This window comes from Montipora capricornis, chromosome 11 (assembly GCF_036669925.1).
Source record: "Montipora capricornis isolate CH-2021 chromosome 11, ASM3666992v2, whole genome shotgun sequence".
Classification (NCBI taxonomy): domain Eukaryota; kingdom Metazoa; phylum Cnidaria; class Anthozoa; order Scleractinia; family Acroporidae; genus Montipora; species Montipora capricornis.
The window spans coordinates 8,723,747-8,748,746 of NC_090893.1; the positions used below are offsets into that span (position 1 = coordinate 8,723,747).

At 39.1% G+C, this 25,000-nt stretch overlaps 2 protein-coding genes and 1 long non-coding RNA gene across 6 annotated transcripts in view; 1 reads left to right on the top strand and 2 right to left on the bottom strand.

Moving 5' to 3' along the window:
• The window catches only part of LOC138023687 (uncharacterized), a 928-nt gene extending 584 nt beyond the window's left edge, over positions 1 to 344 (bottom strand). Inside the window, exon 1 of the mRNA XM_068870727.1 lies at positions 1 to 344. This exon is cut by the window's left edge and continues 584 nt beyond it. Within this exon, the coding sequence (XP_068726828.1) occupies positions 1 to 235 (235 nt within the window). The 5' untranslated portion in view covers positions 236 to 344.
• The window catches only part of LOC138024149 (uncharacterized), a 112,139-nt gene that overhangs the window by 49,782 nt on the left and 37,357 nt on the right, over positions 1 to 25,000 (bottom strand). Inside the window, exon 5 of the long non-coding RNA XR_011126910.1 lies at positions 17,811 to 17,917. This is a non-coding gene — a long non-coding RNA (uncharacterized lncRNA). The remainder of the gene's footprint in view (positions 1 to 17,810; positions 17,918 to 25,000) is intronic.
• Positions 2,778 to 20,550, top strand: LOC138024139 (voltage-gated potassium channel KCNC1-like). 4 transcript variants are annotated; one of them, XM_068871245.1, is made up of 4 exons: positions 8,904 to 9,071; positions 9,789 to 10,173; positions 12,801 to 13,383; positions 16,376 to 20,550. In XM_068871245.1, exons 3-4 carry the CDS (start codon positions 12,823 to 12,825, stop codon positions 18,059 to 18,061), a joined length of 2,247 nt encoding a protein of 748 aa, XP_068727346.1. In that variant the 5' UTR covers positions 8,904 to 9,071; positions 9,789 to 10,173; positions 12,801 to 12,822; the 3' UTR covers positions 18,062 to 20,550. The 4 variants fall into 4 exon arrangements, with proteins under 4 accessions (XP_068727348.1, XP_068727346.1, XP_068727347.1 ...); XM_068871247.1 differs by lacking the exons at positions 8,904 to 9,071; positions 9,789 to 10,173 and adding an exon at positions 2,778 to 2,871; XM_068871246.1 differs by lacking the exon at positions 9,789 to 10,173.

A 25,000-nucleotide genomic window follows, 5' to 3' on the forward strand; every position in this document is an offset into this window, starting at 1 on the left:
ACCTGCATAGGACTTCACCATCGGTGGAGGTTTGCGTCTTTTCCTTTGTGTAGAGCTTCGTAGGTAACAACTGCTCATATAGCTCATACATGCCCGCGATGGTATATTTAGGGCATGTAGCCCAACCTTTTAGCCATGCAAAGCAGCTGGTTACGCTTAGGCTATCATCGTCCCATCTGATACGGAATAACTTTCCTTGCCACCTTTTTTCTTTAGCGATCTCCAAGAGCTGCATCTCTTGAGATTTCTTCAGCAGATTCCCAGCTCTAGCTGCAGTCACCACTTTTCCCTCCGTTGCAACACACACGGGATTTAGGATATCAAGCTGAAGTGTGATGTTAAGTTCTTCTGCGTACTTGGCTGCTTCCTTTACAAGCGACTGGTGACCTGATGCCATGGCGTGTTCTTCAAATTCTCTAACTGCTCCCACAGTCTGGTCCGAATTCTGATACAATTTCAGTAGCGATTTGATTTTAGTGATCTTATACTCGCGTTCGACTGATTGCAGGCCTCTACCCCCTTCCCTTCCCTTCTAGATATAACAAAGAAGTTAGGCTGGCTGGGTCCTTGCCACCGTTCTCAACTATGATCTTCCGAGCTGCTCTGTCCACACCTCTTAACTCTGATAGAGACCAATGTTGTGTCCATTATTATTATTATTATTATTATTATTATTATTATTATTATTATTATTATTATTATTATTATTATTATTATTATTATTATTATTATTATTTTCCTAATACAGTCCAAGTGCCTATATATTCTAGACCTAACAGTTGGTTTCGAATCTAACCTTTAAAACAATGCAGTACGCAAAAAAGAAAAATACATGAACGTGGTCAAAGACATGAGAAGTAACTTAAGATGTGTTAAATTTGTAAACCTTTCCATGAGCTCCCTTGGTGTTTTCTCCAACGAATGCTCTACGTTCGTAGAAATGATGAATGACATTGGCATTGACAAAACGCAACAAGACTATATAATCAAAAAAATTAATAAATCTAGCCATTAGAGCGACATATTTGTATCTTCTGTCGTAGAAATAAGACTTGGGATAGCCCAGACTTAATAAAACTTATTTATTTATTTTTTTTTAATTTGATTCATTTGTAAATACAGTATACAAGTATATTACTCAATTTCAAGTAGCCAGTTGTTAATTGCCTATACGTAGAGAGATTTACAACTGAATTCAAAGACAAATAAAGTTTCCATTATTTTTATTATATATTACTGACGACATATATGAGCGACAAGCACAATTATAAGGCAAATTATGATGCACTTTTGTTTTGACATGAAGTTAGGCAAATTTTAAGACAAGTGTTCTTAACAATGGATTAAACACAAAACCATTCTCCTTGCAGCTGGAGAGGAAGTCATCAACGAGTATTAATTTAAACACGGCCTCTATTTTTTCACTTATAGTGTAACAGCAGAACAGAATATTTTATTTATTTTTCTTTGGATCTTACAAGTCAGTTGCTCATTTCACAATTCACTTTAGCATTGTTTTCAAAGCGACTTCAATTCTTAGGTCTTTTTCAGGAAAAATAGTTTCTCCTCTTTGCACGAGCTACAGTAGTTGTCTTGGTAATGTACTGATCACATTCCATTTGAAATTTTAAAGGCTAAATTTCAGACCTGTCTTTTCAATAAACACCAGAAAGTACTTTCATTACCTCATTACATATTACTTGAAAGCTGGCAACAGTTAATTCTTCTGTAAAATGTCGACAATCAATAACATAACCTGGAGCAGGCGTTATTGTTCCATGCTGGACAGGTGACCATGTTTGTCAATTAACTTTACTTTAAACATCTTTGCTTCGGGTTATATCTTCTATAGCAAATTTTCACTCAGCACAATTACGCAAGTTTGAGAAAAAGCTGGTAAACACGAATACGTTAGCCTGCGAATGCACATGCGGAGCCTTTGCTGGGTTCCTCTGAGGGACTTTTACGCAATACACGCGAATTTACCCCCCATTTTCCGAGACAATCGCGAGAAAGAGAGAAAAAATAATCAAAATCCACGCCAGCCTTTAATCAATATCGTTGACCGCGGAAATACTGTGTTCAGCCACCTTAACTACTGAATAACGATGAAAATAACGTATTTGAAAAATTAGGAACGAAATATTAGGCATGCGCATTTAAATCGCGAGCGAAAAAAAGAATAGTCATAGCCGCATCCGAAACGTCGACGTTTTCTCTCAATAGGGAAAATAAGAACGCCACGTCACGCCACGCCACGAAATTTGCGATCAATAACAGGACAGATACATGTAAAACTCCAACAATTTTGTCAAACAGACTGTCAATTATGAGGTACCATGCTGTATTAACTACGACTCCAACGAAGCACGGTTTGGCTTCAAATCACCTGACAACCGGATCTGAGCTTTGTGTCAAAAAGCCATACCCATACCAGTCAATCTTCTTGGAATGGAAACTGTCTTCTTGTTCACAATTGCTTTAGTCAGTTTTATTATCTATCTAGATTCAAATCAAGCCACATGAATTCACCTCAAACAAAAACATGAGGATGTTAATGTTATTTTTTAAACCGAGCTCACAGATGGGCAAATTTCTACCGATAGCTCCATTTCGAGACTAATTAACATGACCAAATTGAACGTTTCGGAAATATGAAGATTCTTGACTAAAATGTTTTTTTTTAAAAACACACCTGTCTTTGGCTGAAATAAATTGCCCCTGCTTATTAATTATTTACATATATTGTGCAAAGGGAGCTTTATTGCGAATTATCCAGGAGGAAAACTGGATGCCTTATAAGAAAGCAGGCAAACAAGAGCGCCAAAGTTTTCTGTGTAAGGCACGCAGTGAAAACGTTAGCTTAATGAGGTAAGTTACAGAACATTGCTATTTCGTTTAGGGACGTAGTGCAATTTTGGTGAAATATTTTTCCCTGGACGTTCTTGGCTTTTAATTTCCTGAAGGTGGTTTTGCCCTTTTCAAATTTTCAATTTGTTGAAATGTGTATTGTCTTTTCACCATATTATATTAAGTCTTCATTCGCCATTGTCATCATCCAAGAATATATCGCTCACTTTTACCCATAAAAAGCCTCTCAAGACTTTATTTTACTAGTCTTATTTCGGTGAAGTCTAAGATCATGAAAATTGAGAAAAAAAAAGACTTATTGACTTTTTGTGCAAGCTACACACACTCGGATACTCCCGTTTTGTACAAAAGAATTTCAATTTTAGGTGTTTCATTCTCGAAAAAAATCAGTTGCTATGTCTTCAATCATAGAATTTTCACTGCCACCCTTTATCTCACAGGATGCATGCGAAAATTCTTCAGACGTTTCAATACAAGGAAAAGAAACAATTTTGATAACGCGTCTATTCTTCCCCAACGAAAATCACCATATAGCTGAGCATCAAACCCTTTTTTTAATTTTTAAAAGACAGGTCCAGTAGTCATACACAACGTTAAAATGAAGGTTAGTCTAAATACCGGTAATTGAATTCACATGATCTACAAACACAATGAGACATGTCTTTCAAATGTTAAATTTTATCTGCTCTAAGTGGATTTTCATTGATAGGTCGGTTTAATTCAGCTGCTGTTGTGCTCAAATGCAATGTAATGTGTCTCATTGTGGCAGCACATTTCACAGCTCCCGTAAATTTCGAGAATTTTAACTCTAAATCTCCACAATTTGGCCTTTAAATGGTGGAGATCAGCTCGTTACCAAGGAGAAGTCTATTTAAGGCCCGTTTCAAACGTCAAACTTTTCATGTGCCGAACCAAATAATTGCATTCGGCACATGAAAAGTTCGACGTATGAATCAATTAGGTTCGACAGATTTGTATTTGGGTCGACCCGCCGTTGCAGTCGAATTGTGCAGTCGGATAGAACGGCAACAGTTCGACACCGATTCAGACGTCGAACCTTATGATGCATAAATTACTTTAATGAATTTTTCAATATAACTGTGCTGATGATTGGTTAGCAGAGGGTAGTGACACTTCACACGTGTGCTGTGCGAGGAGAAATCAGAGAAGCGTAACGACCATTGAGAGCGTTCTCGAGAAACTGGCTGGGACTTTCTGAAACTAGACAGCTCACAACGGTTGACTTCCAACTTGCTTTAACGCTATTTATATGAACTAAAATTCAAGGTGTGCATTCGCATCTCGAATGATCGCAATTTCCTTGAGTATAAAAAAAACAACAAATAAAGCTGTTCCAACTTGGCATTTTGTACTGAAACGAAATGGGATGGAATGGAAATGAGTCGTTTAAAACCTCTTTCACCAGTTCATTTCCTTATTTTAACAGTTGAAAATGGTATTTGTTTACGCTAAGAATTAGGTTCGACACATGAAAAGTTCGACGTCGGAATCAACTTAATCATTTGGGTCGACCCAAATGAAAAGTTCTACGAAACGGGTCTAAGGACGGAAAATGGCCAAGATACCGCGGAACAAGAGCAAGAAAGCGAGTGAAGCACCGAGAATCACGCCAACATCAAATCAAAGTCATCTCTTCAAGAGCAGTGAACCATGCCCCGACCACAACACGAGTCGCAATATCGACAATCTTATTATGGCTTCAGCTAACTCTCGACCAGAAATTCAAATCATTATTTTGTGCCTTCATTCTTGCTATCTAACGTGATGTCTCTAGCCCCCAACATCAGCTTATTCAAGAAATGTTCCCGCCTGACCAACAGCTTCCAATTCAAACAGATTGTTGATTTTCCGTCGAGCAAACACCTTGGACCCAGTCTTTACTAATTTGAAGGAATTCTATGGCTCACCAATCCAACGCCCTGCTTTCGGTCTGTCTGATCACTATTCCATTGAAGTCCAGTCTAAGACTAAGGCAATAATTAAGTCTCGAGACCTACGACCGACATGACATCGAAAACATCAAAATAATGATTTTACAGTATTGATACGTGCGAGGGTAAAGTGAAAATGTTTGAAGACATTGTTAACACCGGTATTAACTTCTCCTCCCCTAAAGTCTAAGACCATTCACCCTAACGAGCCTGCTTGGATAAACCAGAAGTTGAAGCGTCTCATCGGCATCCGTTAGAAAGCACTAGCGAAAGGAGATCAGTTACGCCGGATATCGAGCGTTGAGAAAGTCGAGTGAATCGAGAAAGGAAATCATGTCGTGCCAAGTTCTATAAGTCCGAGGCCGAAAACCTGAACGACAGTAAGCCAGCTAATTGGTGGAGCGAAGTTAAGAAACTTAGCGGAATGTCAACACCAAAAAACACGGAGCTAACATCTTTATATCAACACCTCGACTGCGGTGAACCGAATTCCTGGCCCTCTTTGAGCCTGTAGACTTACTAAGATCACGGGTTTCGGGAATCATTCGGCACATCCCGGCAAAACTTTACAGACGCTACTTTAAGTAAATAAATTCTTTTCTCCTTTGTTCTTGAATTCGCAACACTGTTTTCGACAACGAACAGCCTTTGCATATTAGGACAAGCCCCAGATGAAAACGACTTGAAACGCGGTTTAGTTAAGAAACGGTTGAGCTCTGCTTGAAAAATCGTTCTTGGCGTTGGCCATTGAAAAGTTGAGAACGAGACGTACATTCCCAACAAAATCTCAAGATGAAGATTGTGAAAAAGCGGAAATGTACGAGTTGAACCAATCCTCGCACTCCCAATCAATACTCGCTTCACCGTGACAGACTTTCCAATGGTTTTTGATAAAGACAGGCACTTTCACCTTTACATCTTATCATGACACATTTTCGCATCTTCAGTCTTGCTCATTAGCAAGAACTGTCGTTCATGAAACCTGGTTTGACATTTACTTATCTAAGTTATCATCACCCGTTGAGAATTCAGCTGTTTGCCGCAAACACAAAAACTACGAGTGATCGGTACGTAAATCCTGTTAACAATTTCAACGAAACGTCAGTCAAACAGGTATCGACATATGAGGAACATCATCAGCTTAAAAAGGTGTGATCTTCATGTAACACCCACTGTACTGTGTACTATCATGCTTAATTTGCTGTTTTAGGTCAAACTGGGTAAAAATGTAAATTAGTACTTACTCTCACACGTACAACATTCCTAACAACCCACTGACAACATATGAAATATATTTATTGCACAAAAAGCTATTCTTATGTAATTTTGGTGACTTTCTGCGGCCATCATCTCCAAACTGACCAGTTTTTTCAAGTTTCAATCCATTTCCATCCTCTCCATCCATGGATGCAAAAAACAAAGAATAGCTTCAGTGCAGTTTATTGTTATTGATTGATGCAAAGACGTATTTTACTGTTTTCAAGTTTGACTGAAATAGCGTGACACTGCCCCAAAAGGCTAATAAATGATGATGATGATGATAATGAACTTCTCACGACTTCCAAACAAAGAAATCCATGCTACTAGTTAGGAGAATGAACCTTTCGATCGTGTGAATGAATTTCAGTGAAACAAGATTCTTTGATTTCCGGTAAATCTCAAATTTCAGCCTAACGTTTGCCGTAAATTAAAAGCGATGCGAAATCTCTCTAATATGTGACCAAAAGGGAAAAGGGAGGGAGGGATTGGGTCATTTTAAATTGCATCAAAAGAAATAAAATACACACGAAAAAAAAAAAAAAACACCACTACCACCACCAACAATAAAGACTAAACAGATGCCATGCGCGAACCTTTCACCCTGCAACCCATTCTCGTCACCAGAGCCTCGGATCGACCCAAGGCTCTGGGAAACTCTTTGTAGGAGAACATGCGCCGTAGGATTCTGTCAGCCAAAAAATTGGCTATTTGAACTTTACTGCGCCTGCTCACTTCTCGTGCTAACATGAATGCACCAATTAGAGACGCTTTTGATTGTTCTTCACGAAAACCAATGAGAAGACATTTTGTTTCAGGGTTCCCCAGAGCTCTTCCCTCCCTCGGTTAAGAGAAGAGCTCTGGGGTCGAGATTGCCTGCAACCAGGTCCCGGTGGCTGGAAGCATGGTTAGCGCTAACCAGCGTTAATAACCATGGCAACCTATAGGACATAGGTTATAGGTTTTGACACCTCTCAACCAACGGTTAGCGCTAACCAGGCTTCGAGCAACCGGTCCCAGGGTGACAGTCATACTTTGCCAGGGTGCGAGTCTGGCTGGGAAAATTAAGAAAGTAGCTTAAAAGTTACAATTCAAAGACCCAACGTTACTAATAACACTCCTGTCTGGTATCTTTATCAGGGAGGAATATGCAGCTATCGGAAAGTCATTATACAGATGCCCTTTACAACTGATGTTGGCGTAAATTCTTTCAGTATTCATTCATTTATGTATTTATTTCCCAGTCCATTTCATATCTACGATGAAGGTTAAAATGCGACATGAAGATCACTCATTGCCACTCCCGCCCTCCCCCCACCCCCCAAAAAAAAAACAATTCTGCGCTGTACGTCCGAAATTGGCTGTATAACTTTTTGCTTTTAACAACATTTTCGGATGCATGTGGAAAGAGGGATAGTGACCACGCCCTGCCCGTGGATGGACAACCGGCTGAAGAAGACCGAAGAGAAGACAGCAAAGTACGGTCCTTTGAGGTGGGAGATGGCTCAGCAGTATCCAGGATACACCATCAAACAACATAACATCATCATTGATGTACTGGGCGGACGGTCAAGAGATGTGGATGTATCGCGAAATAGCTTGTTACCGCTCGATTTAAAAAACAATGTCCTTTTTCTACATTTTCGTAACGTTTTTGCCGACAGTTCCAAGCAATTTTGTCCCCCCCCCTCCCCCCCCCCCAACTGTAGTCTATTGGATTCCATATAGCAGGTTGTTAAATAGAATGTTATAATTGCGCAGTATTAATAAATGGACTTTTGTAAATAAATACAACCTAAGTCCACCGCAAAAAACCAAAGATTATTTGAAAAATGCAAGCAAAAAGAATCAAAGCAACCTCGTTCCCAGAGTGGGAACTAGGTTGGGACCAAAGAGAAAATTGAAATTACGTTAAAATAACTATGAAAATGAGTGACACTCATGCTGCGCCACTGATTAAAACTGGCATAAAACGGTCAAAACAATTCATTGCCACTCACAAGACTCTTTTAAGTTGACTTTTCCACTTTTTTGGATTTGAGGCCTGGCGTGACTCTTACTACAATTTTTATCTAAACAAATTTTTTATGCCTTCTATACAGATGAATGCTAAGAGCAGTTTAATCCCGGAGAACTTACGTCTAGTTTCCTCCATTTTGTATATGTTTCTGAAGGAGTTACTTTTACTTTACCTAAATAAGTGTCGTGAACATGGAGAACCATGCGAAAATTCTAACTCAATAGAATTGAACAAAACAGGCTTTCTATATATGCCAGTTTTATGGGAAAAATATTGACAGAAGTCGCATTTACTATAAATCAACGTCATTAGCAATTGTGACACTTGGTATTTATGCTTTCATGCAGAAGGGCAACCAATTTAATTTAATTTAATTTAATTTAAATTCAATGCTAATTAACCTATTTATTATCGTCTTTATTCTGCTTGTAATTCATTGTGTGTGGTAAAATAATAAAATAAAACAAAATAAAATTTAATTATTTTGAGAAGTTAAATAAACGACAACTTGCGGGCCCGCATGGATGTAAATATTCAGAGAGATTCTGAATAATGTAATATATTAAATTGAAACTTTTTTTGCAGTAGTTTGTGCTTGAAATAGAGAAAGCTTGCCAATGCATGCCCTGAGGCAATGAGAGAGATCCTTACAAGAAAAATAATAAGGTATTTGTTAGGTAAGTAACGGGTACCAATCATATTGAACGCCAGATACAATTAAAAGGCGGGGGCTTATATCAACACTTGCTTTTGAGTAGTAATTTTAATTCCTCATAAAAGTCTTTCCTTTCTGCCTTGAATGTTCGGTTTTCAAAGTCTTCTTTCAAAGTAAAAATATCGACTAAAGATCCAGTGTAGAATGTCAAAAGATAACGCCACTTACAACAAGAGAATCATTCGTGTCATTTTAGAAGCAACTAAAGGTGGTTCATCTGTACTTCGACTTTCCCAAGAAGTCTAAATAAAAACAGGTAAGGCTTAAGAAATATTTTGCGTATTAGCTTCTAGACCAGGAATCTCCCAAGCGAAAGGAAAAAAACAGGATCTTTTTTGTCTTGTATCGAAAGCTAAGTACTTACGGATGTTACAGTCATATAGTATAAGGAAAGTGCTTCGTGATGATATCTAATCTTAACAAGATCTTAGTGGCAATTGGATGTCGTTGCGGAAGGTAGCGACTCTTAAACAACGGCAAGTTCTTTAAAATAAACAAAATTATTCCTTCACAACATCTACAGCAAATTTAGATATGACATTTTGCAAGACGTTAAATTTTATTTGTGTCTGGGTTTGCGGTGCACCTTGCTGCATGGTGCTCAGAGAACTGTTGCATGTGCTCCCGATGTATGGCAGTGTCTAGGAAAGCCAGTGTGTTGTCCTGCACCTCCTCCTGGGTGAACTTGATCTTCTCATCGCAGCTGTTGATATGGTCAAAGAAGAGGGTGTGGTCCTTCTTGTCCACCACGACAAATGTGTCGTCAACAAACCTGAGCTACACACGGGGGGGTTGAACAGGGAAAGCTCTCCAACGCCCGCTGCTCGAAACATTCCATGTATAGGTTTGCAATGATAAGAGAGACAGGTGATCCCATTGCACAGCCGTGCTTTTGTATGAAGTATTTACCTCCATAGGTGAAATACGTGGTTTTTATACATAAAAGTAACCAATTCGACAATTTGATCTATAGACAGGTCCGTGCGTGCTTCAAGAGTCACATCCTCTGACAAGCAATCCCTTACCACTGTCAGGGCCTCGTCTTGGGGAATGCCGATGAACAGGGAGCTCACATCGAAGGAGGTCATGGTCTCAATGTCCTCTCGTACCATCCCCCGGATCCTTTCAACAAAGTCCTGAGTGTTCTTGACGTGGTGCGGTGATTGACCGACTAAGGGCCGGGACTCAAAAGTTTAGCGGCAATTTTCGCGAGGTTATAAGTTACCGAGCCTATGCTGCTTACGATCGGCTCCGTCTTGTGGATTTTAGGGGAGGCCACAGAATGCTGGTACCGTGGGCTCAGATGGAGGTTTCAGCGTATACACGGCTTTTTCCCCGATAACTCCTTCGCGGGCAAGGTTATCCACAAATCTACACGATTTTTCTCTATAGCCGTAGGTTGTAGGTTTGATTTACACGGAACAATTCGTGTCATAGGTCTGTCGTACGCTTGACGGCCGCATGCAACAAAAATCGTACCGTGTAGATCGGCCCGAAGAACGTCCTTGTAATTGATAAAGGAAATTTCCGCCTAAAAAAATTTTTGAATCCTGACAGAGTGCTATTACAATCGAGGTCGATAATGACTCAAAACAAGTACCCAGGCAATACTGAATTCGACTAAAAATTCCTATCGGCACTTAAAACTCTTAAAAATATTTTTATCGTTTCTCATTGTAATTTCAATGCCAACCGAAAGCTACTATATTTTATCTATTTTTTTTTTAACCAGAAAACGCCTTTTTAAATTTTACTTAATTCTTCTGTTGGGAATTTATTCAAATTACTTCTTGATTAAAGACACTATTAACAAAAGTTCGAAAACTTCTGATAAGGAAATAATTGCATTTTAAAATTTAACTTGCTTTGACGTTTTAATTTTCTATTAAATGAAGGGGAGGGGAGGGGGGGGACCGGTTCAACCTGAATCTTAACTCACTCGGCCCGGTTTAATATATTAGCCGCGGGAAAATAACAAATATTTCAATAATTCATTCAGTGGGTTTGATGAATTTAATTATCTTTCTGGGAATGAAATCATCCTTGACAAACAGTACTAATATTATTTCTCTCGCCCTTTCGGGTACATTTGGCGAGTTCATACTGGGTTCAGTCCAAGTAGGCCATAAGTGCATCAGAAAGTCACGTCGACTTCAGACTTACTTGACGCCTTGACGCCGTATCCGCACCGTATGCTATTTTTGATCCGCACAAGTACACATTCGAGGAGGATAAAACTAGACTTGAGATCGTACTTCGGCTTCTATGAAGATACCAACTTTCTAAGGTTATAATTAAGTAAGGTACTTCAACTAAAGTAAACTCCGTTCACATTCAAATTAGAACGCGGGCATACTTAAAGCCTTCTTAGTCCCTCGTATGAAACTGCTAATATGCTATCCTTCTCGTAATCAAGCGAAATAGCCTTTTTGGCCTTCAAATGCATATGATTATATTCTGAGTTTTATTTTATTGAATAAATCAAAATAAATATAAGAAAAGTCAACTTAATAGATCGGAAAGGGAATATCTTTATTTGAAATTTTGCCTTCAACCACCAAAAACGAAACGGTGTTTTCAACTATATGTCTTAGTTTTCCACTAGTAACCGATCCTTTCCTTGCAATGTCTTAGGACAAGGCATTAAAGGTTGGCAATTCGACTACAAATAATTCCAATCGGCACTTAAAACCCTTAAAAATATTTTTATCGTTTCTCATTGTAATTTCTATGTCAACCGAAAGCTACTACATTTTGTCTATTTTTTTTAACCAGAGAACGCCTTTTTAAATTTTATTTAATTCTTCTGTTGGGAATTTATTCAAATTACTTCTTGACTAAAGACACTATTAACAAAAGTTCGAAAACACCTGATAAGGAAATAATTGCATTTTAAAATTTAAGTTGCTTTGACGTTTTAATTTTCTATTAAATGAAGGGGAGGGGAGGGGGGGTGGGAAACCGGTTCAACCTGAAGCTTAACTCACTCGGGCGGTTTAATATATGAGCCGCGGGAAAATAACAATTATTTCAATAATTCATTTCAACTCTTACACGTCCTCCTTAAAGTGGGTTTGATGAATTTAATTATCTTTCTGGGAATGAAATCATCCTTGGCAAACAGTACTATTATTATTATTATTTCTCTCGCCCTTTCGGGTACATTTGGCGAGTTCATACTGGGTTCAGTCCAAGTAGGCCATAAGTGCATCAGAAACTCACGTCGACTTCAGGCTTACTTGACGCGTTTACGCCGTATCCGCACCGTATCTTATTTTTGATCCGCTCAAGTACGCATTCGAGGAGGATAACTAGACTTGAGATCGTACTTCGGCTTCTATGAAGATACCAACTTTCTAAGGTTATAATTAAGTAAGCTACTTCAACTAAAGTAAACTCCGTTCACATTCAAATTAGAACGCGGGCATAGCTTTTTTGGCCTTCAAATGCATATGATTATATTCTGAGTTTTATTTTATTGAATAAATCAAAATATATATAAGAAAAGTCAACTTAATCGATTGGAAAGGGAATATCTTTATTTGAAATTTTGCCTTCAACCACTAAAAACGAAACTAAAAACGAAACAGTGTTTTCAACTATATGTCTTCGTTTTCCACTACTAACCGATCCTCTCCTTGCAATGTCTTAGGACAAGGCATTAAAGGTTGGCAGTCTATAGGTTCTCACCCTCTGACAAAGACATTAGCAGCTGATATTTAATGAAAGTTTATGCCGTATATACAGTCTTAAAGTGAACATTTGGCTTGACCAATCAAAACGAACAGTTTCTCCCAAGCAAATAAAACCATCTGGTTGGTTATAAGTCATGCATCAATAACCAACAGATCTTAGTAATGCATTTCTTTGAAGCTCTATGGTATTTGCTTTACCACGTCAGGACAAAAAATGATTTTTTTCATAAAAGGAAGATGCGGCATATTCAAATATTCCAAACGTTGCATATTTTTCTTGTATGTTCTAGGTGATTAATCAAGCGCCATCCCATGAAAACACGGACAAGGCTCGAGATAATACCGCGAACGGTTGATACAAATCAACGACGGATTATCCTCAATGTCGGAGGCCGCAAGCATGAGACATACCTTAGTACCGTGAGGAATTACCCCGACACGCGACTCTATTGGGTTGTGGAGAACGTCACGAAAGCTATCGACTATGATTCGGAAAGAATCGAGCTGTTCTTCGACCGCCATCCTGGCATATTTGAGCAGGTTTTAAATTATTATCGAACTGGGAAATTGCACTGCCCTCGTGATGTATGCGGGCCGCTATTTGAGGAAGAGTTGACCTATTGGGGTATTGACGAAAAGGAAATGGAGCATTGCTGTTGGACTTCGTACTGTCAGCATCGAGACGCTGAGCAGAATTTAAAGGGCTTTAATGTGCATGAAGGGGATCAAGATAGAGATACTGACCTACAAAGTGACACGTCAGAGGACCATCCACCGGCAGCACGCGATTGTGGTCGCTTTACGTGGTGGACAAAATATCACCCGAAGATATGGCCGATATTGGACGATCCTCATTCTTCTAGAGCAGCTAAGGTAGGAGAGAAAGCTCTTATCACGACTAATCTTGCCTTCCTTGACTTAGCTTATTCTTGTTTCAATTTAAGAAGGCTCTATGTTGGGTTTTTGTTTGTTTAAACGAAGTGCGCTTCATAAGGCTAATTTTCTGCACGGCAAAGCTAGGAAAATCACCGTCCAACGTTGCGTTCTAAAAAGGGAGAGATTTTTGTTTGAGGCAAAAGTGGAATTATTTCCGTCCAAAAGAAGAGCAGTTCGAGATATATTTTTGTGTTGGAAGAAACGACACCAGATTGTGTGAAATTGACATCACTGAAACAGCTGTTACGATATCAGACAGTCTACACTATTCAGTCCCAAGAAGTATTGGAATATTTGTAATACATTAGCACAATTTCATCGGTGCGATGAAAAAAGAAAAAAAAGGCGAATTCAACGCAACTTAATCACATAAATATCACGAAGACACTAAGAAGCTCGTCAACGGCCTCAAACACTCCGCAAAAATTGAACTCCTGAAATCCTCAAATGCAAATTAGCGTTTCTGTTTTAATAAATTTTCTAAGATACAAAATGCATCTTTTGTCCACCGCTTGGAGTACACGCTGTAACATCAGTATTTACCTGATGTGTTAGTAGGTGGGGGTAGCTTTGGCTATACATGCAGCTGCTAATTGCAATTACTCAATGTGCGGGTCAACAGAGAAGAACGAGAATGTATTTCCTGGGCAAATAATAGATTCTAAACTCCCGCCGTGGGTTTGTGAGAGTCGGTATATGCATTCCGTTTCAAAAGTAATTGCTTTGATTCAAAAGCCATGGAAATAAACACCATGATTTTGGGTGATATGCTCAAATGGCTGCTTTTAACAACAAAAAAGCATGCAGAAGGCCGTTCATCACGACAATTGAAACTTTATACAGACAATATTAATGGCTCTTTGACATCTTTCATTCATAATTCAAATAGATAATTAGAACTTAAAAGGCGCAAACTGAATAGTCGGCTTTACAAAACCTCGGAGCCAAAAATAACTATTTCATCTTGTCCGAACTTCGATGTTGTCATGCTACTAAAATATACCAAAGAGGGGAGATTCATTTAAACCAAGGCAAAAGCGATCTTAAAATAGTCATTTCTGAATTACAATTTTTTTACTTCAAAACTGAAATGAATAAAACTGAGCCGTTTTAAATGAATTATAAAACGACCTGAAGCGGTCCTAGTAGGCGCGGCAATGACAAGCCGCCTGACTGTCACTGTAAACTCTCTTTGCTTTTTTCAGTAATTGTTCAGCTCTTACTAATGTCCACAGAGAAACGTAACTTCAATTACTTCTTGAAGACTAAGGTCCGGTTCAGACGCCGATCTTTTCATGAGCCGAACCTAATTCCTTGAATTAAGTACATTACACTCTATTCAGTTAACTCTGTTTAAAATATAAGTGCTACACGGCCAACGTTTGTATAAACGAAACCTTTCCTTGTACTTGTACATGTTAAAACATTGTTGGGTGGCAAAACATTTTTCCGTATGGCCACCTTGTTTTGTGCTGCTTATGCATGTTTTAACATGTTGGTACGATTTGCATTCTGCCAAACATATGTTAAACATCGTAAACATTTCTTTCGTTCTCACGTTTGGTGACCGATATTTTGCTCGTTTGGACAGATACTCAAAACATCTTTGACGCACGCATGCGTACTGAGTCTACTAATTTGTTTTATCTTAGTCACGACACACTGGGTCATCTAGTGGACCACAATTCTTTGCTTTTTGGATTTCATAAAACATGTTTTAAAGTATTTTTTGCCCTTTGGCTAAAACATCAACATGTTGTAGCACAAAACATGTTTAAGCATATGTTACCGTGAAACATTTACCGTTTGGACAGGCCTTTACTGATTTTAAAATCGAGGTTAAAACTTACAATGTTATCACAATAGATAGCGTGTTTTTACTTTCAGCTTTAAAGCTAATTGCAAGCGCTGAAAACATAGATGAATTATTCCAAGAGAATTTATAGGTATTCTCAACTCCGACAAAAAATAACTTTAAACCATAGAAATTTTTTGAAGAAAGAGTGTAAATCCGGAATAAATGAATTTCAGAATCGCTCGTGTTTGTTTTCAAATATCTTGCGCGCCGCCATCTTGAACAACTGTGACGTGCTGCGGTTGCCCAATTCTAGGTTGAGACGGCCATCTTGGCGTACAAGACAATAGAAAATGGCCTCACAAGTTTTGCATAATAATAGAGTCAAATTCCCAAAAGACATTTTACTGCATTGTTCTGTACACCAACATGGCTGCCGTGACGTCAGATGAAAACGCTCTATTCTTGGTTTTCATCCACGTGATGAGATGGCCATGTTGGTGTACAAAGCAATAGAAAATGGCCCCACAAGTTTTGCATCAGAATAGAGTCAAATTCCCAAAAGACATTTTACTGCATTGTTCTGTACACCAACATGGCTGCAGTGACGTCAGATGAAAACGCTCTATTCTTGGTTTTCATCCACGTGATGAGACAGCCATGTTGGTGTACAAAGCAATAGAAAATGGCCCCATAAGTTTTGCATAATAATAGAGTCAAATTCCCAAAAGACATTTTACTGCATTGTTCTGTACACCAACATGGCCGCCGTGACGTCAGATGAAAACGCTCTATTCTTGGTTTTCATCCACGTGATGAGACGGCCATGTTGGTGTACAAAGCAATAGAAAATGGCCCCACAAGTTTAGTATAATAATAGAGTCAAATTCCCAAAAGACATTTTACTGCATTGTTCTGTACACCAACATGGCTGCGGTGACGTCGGATGCAAATCATCAATTATTACAAAACAAGTTTATTCTGTCACGCTTTAGGAATGGCATTGACAAAAAGGGGGAAGACACTTCTACCGCTCTGATTCTATAAAAGTTATAATAACTCTCTTCGGAAACTGCAAGAAGCAGTAAAACAATAAAATTACCTAAATCGTGCTGCTTTTGACTTTTTTTGCAGGTGTTTTCGATTGTATCTGTGGCACTGATCATGCTGTCCGTGGGCGCATTTTGTGCAATGACTCTTCCCCAGTTCTCCCCAAAGGGAGGTCAAAGCCAGTTTGCGTTCAAAGCCATCGATTACTTTTGCGGTATTTGGTTTACCGTTGAACTACTGCTAAGAATACTATTCTGTCCGAGAAGACGAGTCTTTTTCCGACAGCTGACGAATTGGATCGATATTCTCTCGGTTCTGCCATTTTATCTTCAGCCTTTCGTTCCCAATGGTTTGGCTCACGCCCTTATCATGATTCGTCTTCTTCGGCTCTTCCGTTTCTTTCGCCTGCTCTACGGTCTACAAATTTTGTTACACACACTAAAAGCAAGTTCATACGAACTAGGTCTATTGTTGCTTATTCTTCTAATTCCCGTCATCTTATTTTCCTCGATAATATATTACATTGAAAATAAATTGAAAATGCAACACGAGCAAACAAAGTTTCGTTCGATCCCAGAATCATTTTGGTGGTCTCTCATCACTATGACGACAGTAGGTTACGGAGACATGGTACCGGCGACGTGGGCAGGCAAAATAATCGGCGGCGCATGCTCAATTTGCGGTCTTCTCGTGGTAGCTCTACCGATTTCTATAATTGGAAGTAACTTCAATCTATACTATGCTCATGCACAAGCCAGGCTAAAACTTCCAAAAAAACGGAACCGTCTGTTGCTGAGCTCCATAACTTCGGATTTTTCTGACCGCCGTTCTGGTTCCGGTACCAGACGCAAAGGATTACGCATGCGCAGTAATGCTTCCTGTGATAACGAGAACCAAGTAATGGGAAACAAGAATGGCTCAAAACAACTGAAGAGTTTCCCAAGCAAAAATTCCAACGACGGGAGCCGGAGCTCCAGAACATATAGTATCCATTCCAGCAAATCTGATCATTCTCTTGGAAATAATGATGTCAGGCTATCACCAACGGCCAACAGGGGGAACAGAGAACGAAAGTATAGTCGCAATGAACGAGTTACTCCGAAACTAAGCGACTTGCCCGAAAAGGACGAGACCGAAGAGAACGAAACTTCAGGAAATCATTTGGAAAATTTGAAACCAGATTTAGGAGTGACTAACTACTCTCCCGCGGACAGACTTCCGCTTTGGCTCGCGAAAAACCGTCGCGTTCCGCGCGTGCGTTCTTCTAGTGTGCCTTCAAACGCGCAAAGGCCTCCTCGCAATGGCCCACCACCACGAAAAAGCAAATCGCAGATATCGCGTGTATGTCGCCGCTGTTCATTACCAATAGAAATTTCAAGTGACTATGAAGGTGAAAAGTCGAAAAGTTCATCTACGGAAGTATGCTGTTGTTCAGAAAAAAGGGATTCTCCTAGCTCAACGTACACTATATTTATCCCCGGAGTCGATGAAGGAGTGCAAGTCAGCATGGAAAGCATACCTTCATGGAGTAGAGCTCTTCCCTTCGACCACGGATCGCCAATTCAACTTGATTTTGTTCCTTCCTTGAAAAGTACGTTTTCTGATGAAGACAGCGATTCAGATGACCTACGAGATCAAGATGAACAAGACACAGTTAAGGGCGAGCTAAGAAGCGACCATCAGATTGACTCGAGAAAAGATATTCCAATGTTAATTATTGACATGCAAACCCAAAGGGAAAGCACGAGTGACAAGGAAACCTTGATTTGAAAAAGTAAAACACTGAGCTGACCAAAGAAGACGTGCAACTGTTGAGGATACTTTTTCTCTTACGTTCATTCACTTTTCACTATGATTTTAGCCAGCTAAGGCTATTTATATACTAAAACTATTCATCTGTATTACTTAGCATTGTACAGAAAACGCACGAAACGAATACCAAGATTCCACGATATTTTGTACAGTAGAGAACCAGTTTGACTAGCTGAGGTGCTGACGTTTGGCCCGCGCTTGCTACGTACAAATCTCAGTGTCACACGGTCTCGGTTTACAATTCACTTGCTAAAAATACAGTGCGAAAAAGTCGGATAATGAATAGCTTATTAGAAGTTTGAGATGTAGTATCGCTGCGTATTTCTACTCCTTGTTTGTATTTTGACGAGCTCGCTGAGTAGTGCTGGACGCAGTTCTTTACAAGCCGTTAATCCGCAAGTAAACAAAAACTCAAGTTCTAATTTGCCTATTGAAATGGCTGAGCAACGTAATTTTCGATTGGAACCGTGAGGAAAACGAAAAGTCTAAGACAAAACTGAAAGGCAAAAATCTGATTTGTACACGGCTTTGGCAGGGGAGGACTGGCGAGAGGTACTTGAAACCAAGAATGTAAACGAGGCGGTGAACAAACTGGAGACAACTATACGGGGTCACTTGGATAGGTGTATGCCAGTAAGGGTGGTCACTATGTCATCACGTGACCCTGCCTGGATGACCCCTCTTGTTAAAGCCATGTTGCGGTCGAAATCGAGGGTGTCCGATGAAGCTCGGTTGAAAGAGTTGAATAAGAGGATTTCGGAAGTGATCAGTGAGAACAGGAAGCAGTATAATATGGGTGTGATTGGCTCGAAGCAATGGTGGAAAGGTGTTGACCTGGTATCGCAACGAAGAAACGCAGCCCGTATTACCTTAGATCGTGAATCACTTGACAAGTTAAACGAGTACTTCGGCAATCTATGCAGCGACACTAACTACATTCGACCAGTTGATATTCACATTGATCCAGATGTCAAGGCTCCAACAATCCCTCCGGGACTCGTTTGGAACACTCTATCTAATCTGAAGAAAACGAGAACACGCGGAACTACTAACCCCGGTTATCTCTTATGTGTGGAATCTTTCCCTGTCAACTCATTCCTGGCCTGAATCTTGGAAAAGAGCGAACATCAGTCCATTAGCTAAGGTTGATGTACCTAAGGAGAACGGTGATTTCCGTGGAATCAGTGTAACACCGGTGATCGCTAGAGCTCTTGAAAGGGTTGTATACAACACACATGTCAGACGCGTCATGGAGGATCACCTGAGCAGTAGTCAATTCGCGTACAGAGAGGGTGGGAACTGCACATCTGCGCTCTTAACTATTCAGCACCAGATTTGCAAATACCTAGATGACAATAACTGTAAACCTGTGCGACTCTTTACCATGGACTTTTCCAAAGCATTTGACTCGGTGAAACACAATCTTTTGTCCACCAAGCTTAAACAATTACATGTATCGCCATATCTTGTTAGTTGGTATCACAGTTTTTTTATCCGCTAGACAGCAACGCATTTTGTCTGGTCACTATCACTGTAGGTGGAAAGCCGTCAATAAGGGTACCACACAAGGTAGCGTTAGTGGCCCCCACCTCTTTAATATACGATCTTGAAATTACATATGATGGCTTCCCTGCGTTATTCAAATATGCTGATGATTCGACAATTGTTGCACCGGTACTAGGCAATACTGACACCTCTGTAGCCTTAGTAAACGAGTTTTTAAATTGGTCGCGAGATAACTGTATGTCGTGTAATCCTAGTAAATGCAAAGAGCTCGTAATTAGAAAGAAATCGAACAAGGACACTTACAATCCAGTCAATTGCATCCCACAACATAGTGAATTGTGCTTGCTTGGAGTCACACTTCAGAGTGATTGCAAGTTTAGTTCTCATGTTAAGCTCAAACTAGCTAAGGCTAACAAGGGCTCCATATATTAAGAACTTTGAGAAAGGAACAATATGACCAGAATGAAATAGACCTCCTTTTTAAGACAATTATACTGTCTAATTTAACTTATTGCCTTTCAGTGTATGGTGCGCATGAACGCGATCTAAACACAGTACAGAACTTTTAAACAGATGTTACAAGCGGCGTTACATTTCAGTTCCATTGAATGCCAAGGATATATCATGTATACACAGGACAAGAAATTATTTAGTAAAGCTAGGGCTCTAACCTATCATCCATTAAATGAAATTCTGCCAAAGCCTAAACCCCAGCAATATAATTTACGTCGCATGGTTTGCCTCCGCCCAAAGATTAACACCGAAAGTTTCAAGAAAACATTTGTAAATAGACTCATTCTTGAACAAAACCGGTTATAATTACATAATTCACTTTTAGCTACAGCATATTATTGTAAATTCATTACACAGTTCTCGTTTTTGTAACATAGGATATGTATTTTTTATCTTATGGTTTATTAAAGACATCATCATCATCATCATCATCATCATCATCATCATCTTCCTTGATTTGTAGATAAAGTTTAATTTTAACTTTTTACTAAATTAGGATTAGCTTAGTCGGTCTCTAACAACGGGGCCCTTGATTGAATCAACAGCAACATTAGAGAGATAAGAGACTTTTAGATCCACGTTTGCGGCTAACCTCAAACTGCTGGAAGTCACATGACTAGCGCTTGCCGTCACGTTCGAGGGTAAGTTTTGACGTTTTCAACGGCGGAAGGTAGGTTTTCACGTAAGTAAGTTACCTCAGCTCTTTATGGCATGGAAGTTACATTATCCCACGTATGAACGGGGCAGATATAAAAAGCAACTTTTTATCTTTCATTCCATGTGAATTAAACAATCAAAAGAGCCGTGGTTTTATTTATTTCGTTGACTGAAACATCAACGCTGAGAATCGAGGAAATTCAATATGGCGGCCTCTGCAGCTTTGCACTTGTTTACTTACATCTAAATGCACGAACTATCACAACTTCTAACGTCAAACCGCAAATCTCAAACCTCAGTTTGCGGTTAGCCGTAAACGTGCATCTAAAGGTCTCTATTTAGCATCATGTTACGTGAAACGGCAAGCGTCGGCTTACCGTTTCACGTTTCACGTAAAACGGAATAAGGCTTTTGACTTCAGCTTTGCGTGACCCACGGCAACTCGGAATGAACTCTGTTAATCTAGAGTATTTAGCTAACCGGCAAAAAAACAAAAACAAAAACTCTTTTAAACAGAGAAAAAGACGCTATATAAAATGAAAATCCTTACCTCTCAAATTGTGCGAGTTTCGATGAAGCCTTTTTGTGAGTCGACAGAGAGTCAATCTGAGGTCATGAAGAAAATTACGGTAAGGAGTCAGTTATGAACGATCTAGAACCATGAAATCTTATGCAGAAAAAAACATAAGAAACTCCACGTATACGGCTAACGCGAAAATGCCTACTTTCACGCAGCAAAGGCAATCGGCAACCGCCAAAAATGGCGGGTAAATTATGGTCACGTGGTCACCTTTGCCGTTCGCGTTTCGCTGACGTAAACATGATGCTAAAGGCTCTCTCTTTACTGGAAACAGCAAGCTGTTCCTTATCAAAAAATCATGACCATTCTTTTATACCACCGTTGTCTTTTGTCTTCTTTAAGGATGTACTTGAGTTTCTTTGCCGACTTTGGCAAAACGCAAATATCATCTTGGCTTTTGCTGTTTGCCTTAAACGGGATGTTAAATCTGACGTGATGTTGCTTAGTTTCGACAAACCAGACAACCATAGCTGAAGACAAATGCGAGCTTAGAAGACAGTTAGTTCACTGATTTTTGGAAGCATACTGCCGTTAATAGCTTTCATGGTGGTCATGCGTGTTGGAGGTTATGTCAGTATGCAGCCGTCGTTAAAACGTTTCTTATCGACCCTTAATCAGTTAATAACAAGTTATCTATAGTAATACTTTAAGTACACGAAGAAGGACAAGAAAGATATTTTATGTGAACAGAGTAAGATTTTATAAGTTGTACAGAACTATCTTAAGAGCTCGATATTTGAATCGAGAGTATTGGGTACCACAGAACATTTTTATAAATAACGACCACTTTTACATTCTTTTGTGTTTATGTTAATTAGACCTATTGCCCTCGTTTTGAAACAAATATTCTTTTGAAAATTTCTCGTCGTAGCGAGGCTAGAAAGCCTTATTAGCATTTTGACAGAAATATATTTTATTTGGCCGCCATTATGAAAAAGGTCTGTAATTTAAAGCCCCGTTCAAACGGTCATGATAGTTGATGATAGTTGATGATAGTTTCAACTATCATTCACTATCATTGACTATCATGTTTGCGATCAAACGGTCCATGATAGTTCATGATAGTTGACGAAATCGCGCAATGTGCTGGCGTAGCTAACTGGTACCTAGTCTCCTACCGCGCGCGATTGTAAACAAATATGGCGGGGATTTGAATTTCGTGACGAAAATGGCTGTGTATCAGCCGAGAAGAGCAGCTATTGCCACAATTTTAGTGGCTGTAATGCAGGATGACATACGTGAAGAGTTGCTGGGCCGCCCCCGCTGACCGAAAAACTATCATGCACTATCATCCGCTCGGTCAAACGGTAAAAACTATCATGAACTATCATGTCGAATTTGAACATGTCCAAACTGCATGATAGTTGATGATAGTTGATGATAGTGAATGATAGTTCGTGTTCAAACGTGCGTGATAGTTGAAACTATCATCAACTATCATCAACTATCATGACCGTTTGAACGGGCCTTAAGGCACCAGAAAAAGATTTCCTTTTATAAATTTCGTCTTTATCATATGTAGTCGATCAACCCAAAGCCATATACATGTGCATAAAAGAGTTAAAGAGGAACAACGTAAATTAAGGTTGTTTCTTACAATGCACATATTTGACTGAGCTTTCGATTCCTATCTGACTGTGCGACCATTTGAGTCTGTGGGTGAAATCTAAAAGTATGACCATTCAAATGAAAGCTACCGAGCAGTCCTTTCCTGTGGTGCTGTTTATTAAGCTATTGAAAAGCTATTTATTTAACTTTGCCAGTCAAGCTGGCAGAGCGCCACAACAGCTTGCGCCAATTACTGTGGCCCCTTTTTTACCCTCCCAACCATGATACACAACAGAAGACAGACCACAACACAGGGAACTACATGCCCTACTCTTTACGACAAGTGTGTGGGTTCTTTTACGTCAACCAGGATTATGAACATTGACGGGTTGTGAGACAGGGCCTACGGTTTATCGTAGCATTTGATCATGTAGCCTTGAAGTGGACTCTTCTAAATTGTAATGACAGGAAAGGTTCCAAGGGGATATTTGTTCGGAGAAAAAACATACATTAAATCCTTTAACACCATTCGTTGCTCTAAAATACTTAACATAAAAATACCGTGGACTGAATATTACCGCCGGTTATTTACATTTTCAGACGTTTAGCATTGACAAGCAATTATTCCTTGTCAAATTAAATGCTAACATACTCTCTCCGTTTTCCTGCAATAATTAATCTCGCGTTTCGTTCGCATGCATGGTTGTGCTTTGAAGGTTCGATTTGGAACGTGAACAAATAGAATTTCAAATAACGAATATTTCTTCCCTGGAAGTAACATGGGATCTCTGCCAAGCTGATAAAGTAAACTCCTATGTTCAATACACTGAGAAGGTCGTGAAGTCACTTAAAATTATTGGATAGAGTAGCACGCAGAGGTACGTAGTAATTCAATTTCGTAAATCAGTCACTTGCACTGAGGAAAGGTTATCAGTTTGCTTTGGAGGAAATTAATATGTTATTCTTTTCAAATGCAGTCAATCCAATATTTAGAAAAAATATCGAAATTGCCGTCGTGGATTAACCAGTGCCCAGAGCCAGATTTGCATACATTTACCAAAAGTTTACTATTATATTTCAACGGAAAGATAAGTAAAATATTTTGCACACCCCAACTGAATTGAATGTTAAAATGCAACTAATGTCCCCAACTGAAAAAAAAAGGCCTGCTCTTTTGCAGTACATTTTGCGATCGATATACCTTCTAATATTTAATTAAGGAGAATTGCTTTGGGTCTTTTTTTGTGATCTTTGCTTTAGTAACCGTGACTTTCGCGCGCGAAGCAAAACTCAATATGAAAGACCTGAAAAATTAACTGACGTTCAACGATATTACAAATTTGTGGCTTGGTGGCAAACTTGTATGTTCCGTTTATGCAGTAATAAAAGATGAATAAATAAAGAAGCACTTCAAAAGACGACTATATCGTCTCATTTTCCTCTAGAGCTTCTAGATATTGGCAACAATGTTTTGACAGCTTGTAGGTGATTGACTTTAGAAAATCAAATTCAGATTTGCCTTTCCCACACACAAAAATAATAATACAAAATATTAAATGAGACATTAAAGTTATGGAAAACTACAGAGCCTAAATTATGTAAGAAGAATCTATGAATTTTTACAATGATATTTTGAGGAGAGAGATTTTGCGACCAAAATCGAGATTATACTTTCATTCATCTGTTGGAAACCCTTAGAATATTTGAGACATTTAATTGTTGGTATAACTTGACTGTGTTACAATCTAAAGACAAGCTTACTGCGTTTATGTCAAAATAATTAACTTAGCACTACAGGAAAAAAATATCCGTCCAAAGTGAGTCTTGATAGATGGAAGTGTTATAAACCACAAAGTATTTTTTAAAATCAACGAGAATTTGTGATGAACTCGATCACCTTTAATCAAAACAGTAACGAGGTAGAGTTGTCCGAAACCGCGCGCTTGTAAGAAATGCATAAGCCTTTAAGTGCTAAATGTCGCGTAACATTGTTTCGTTGCAAGTTTTGGTCGATGTTTCGCGTTTTTCACCTTGCGTGATCAACTTGACCCGCAACAAAAACATTTGTTGCGGTTTGAAGAAATGCAGGGCGC

What these genes read in the sequence shown, in the direction of transcription:
- LOC138024139 (XM_068871247.1), top strand. Translation starts at nt 12,823, where the DNA reads ATGAAAACACGGACAAGGCTCGAGATAATACCGCGAACGGTTGATACA. An exon ending in ATTCTTCTAGAGCAGCTAAG is followed by an intron (nt 13,384 to 16,375) that starts GTAGGAGAGAAA and finishes CTTTTTTTGCAG; the next exon opens with GTGTTTTCGATTGTATCTGT.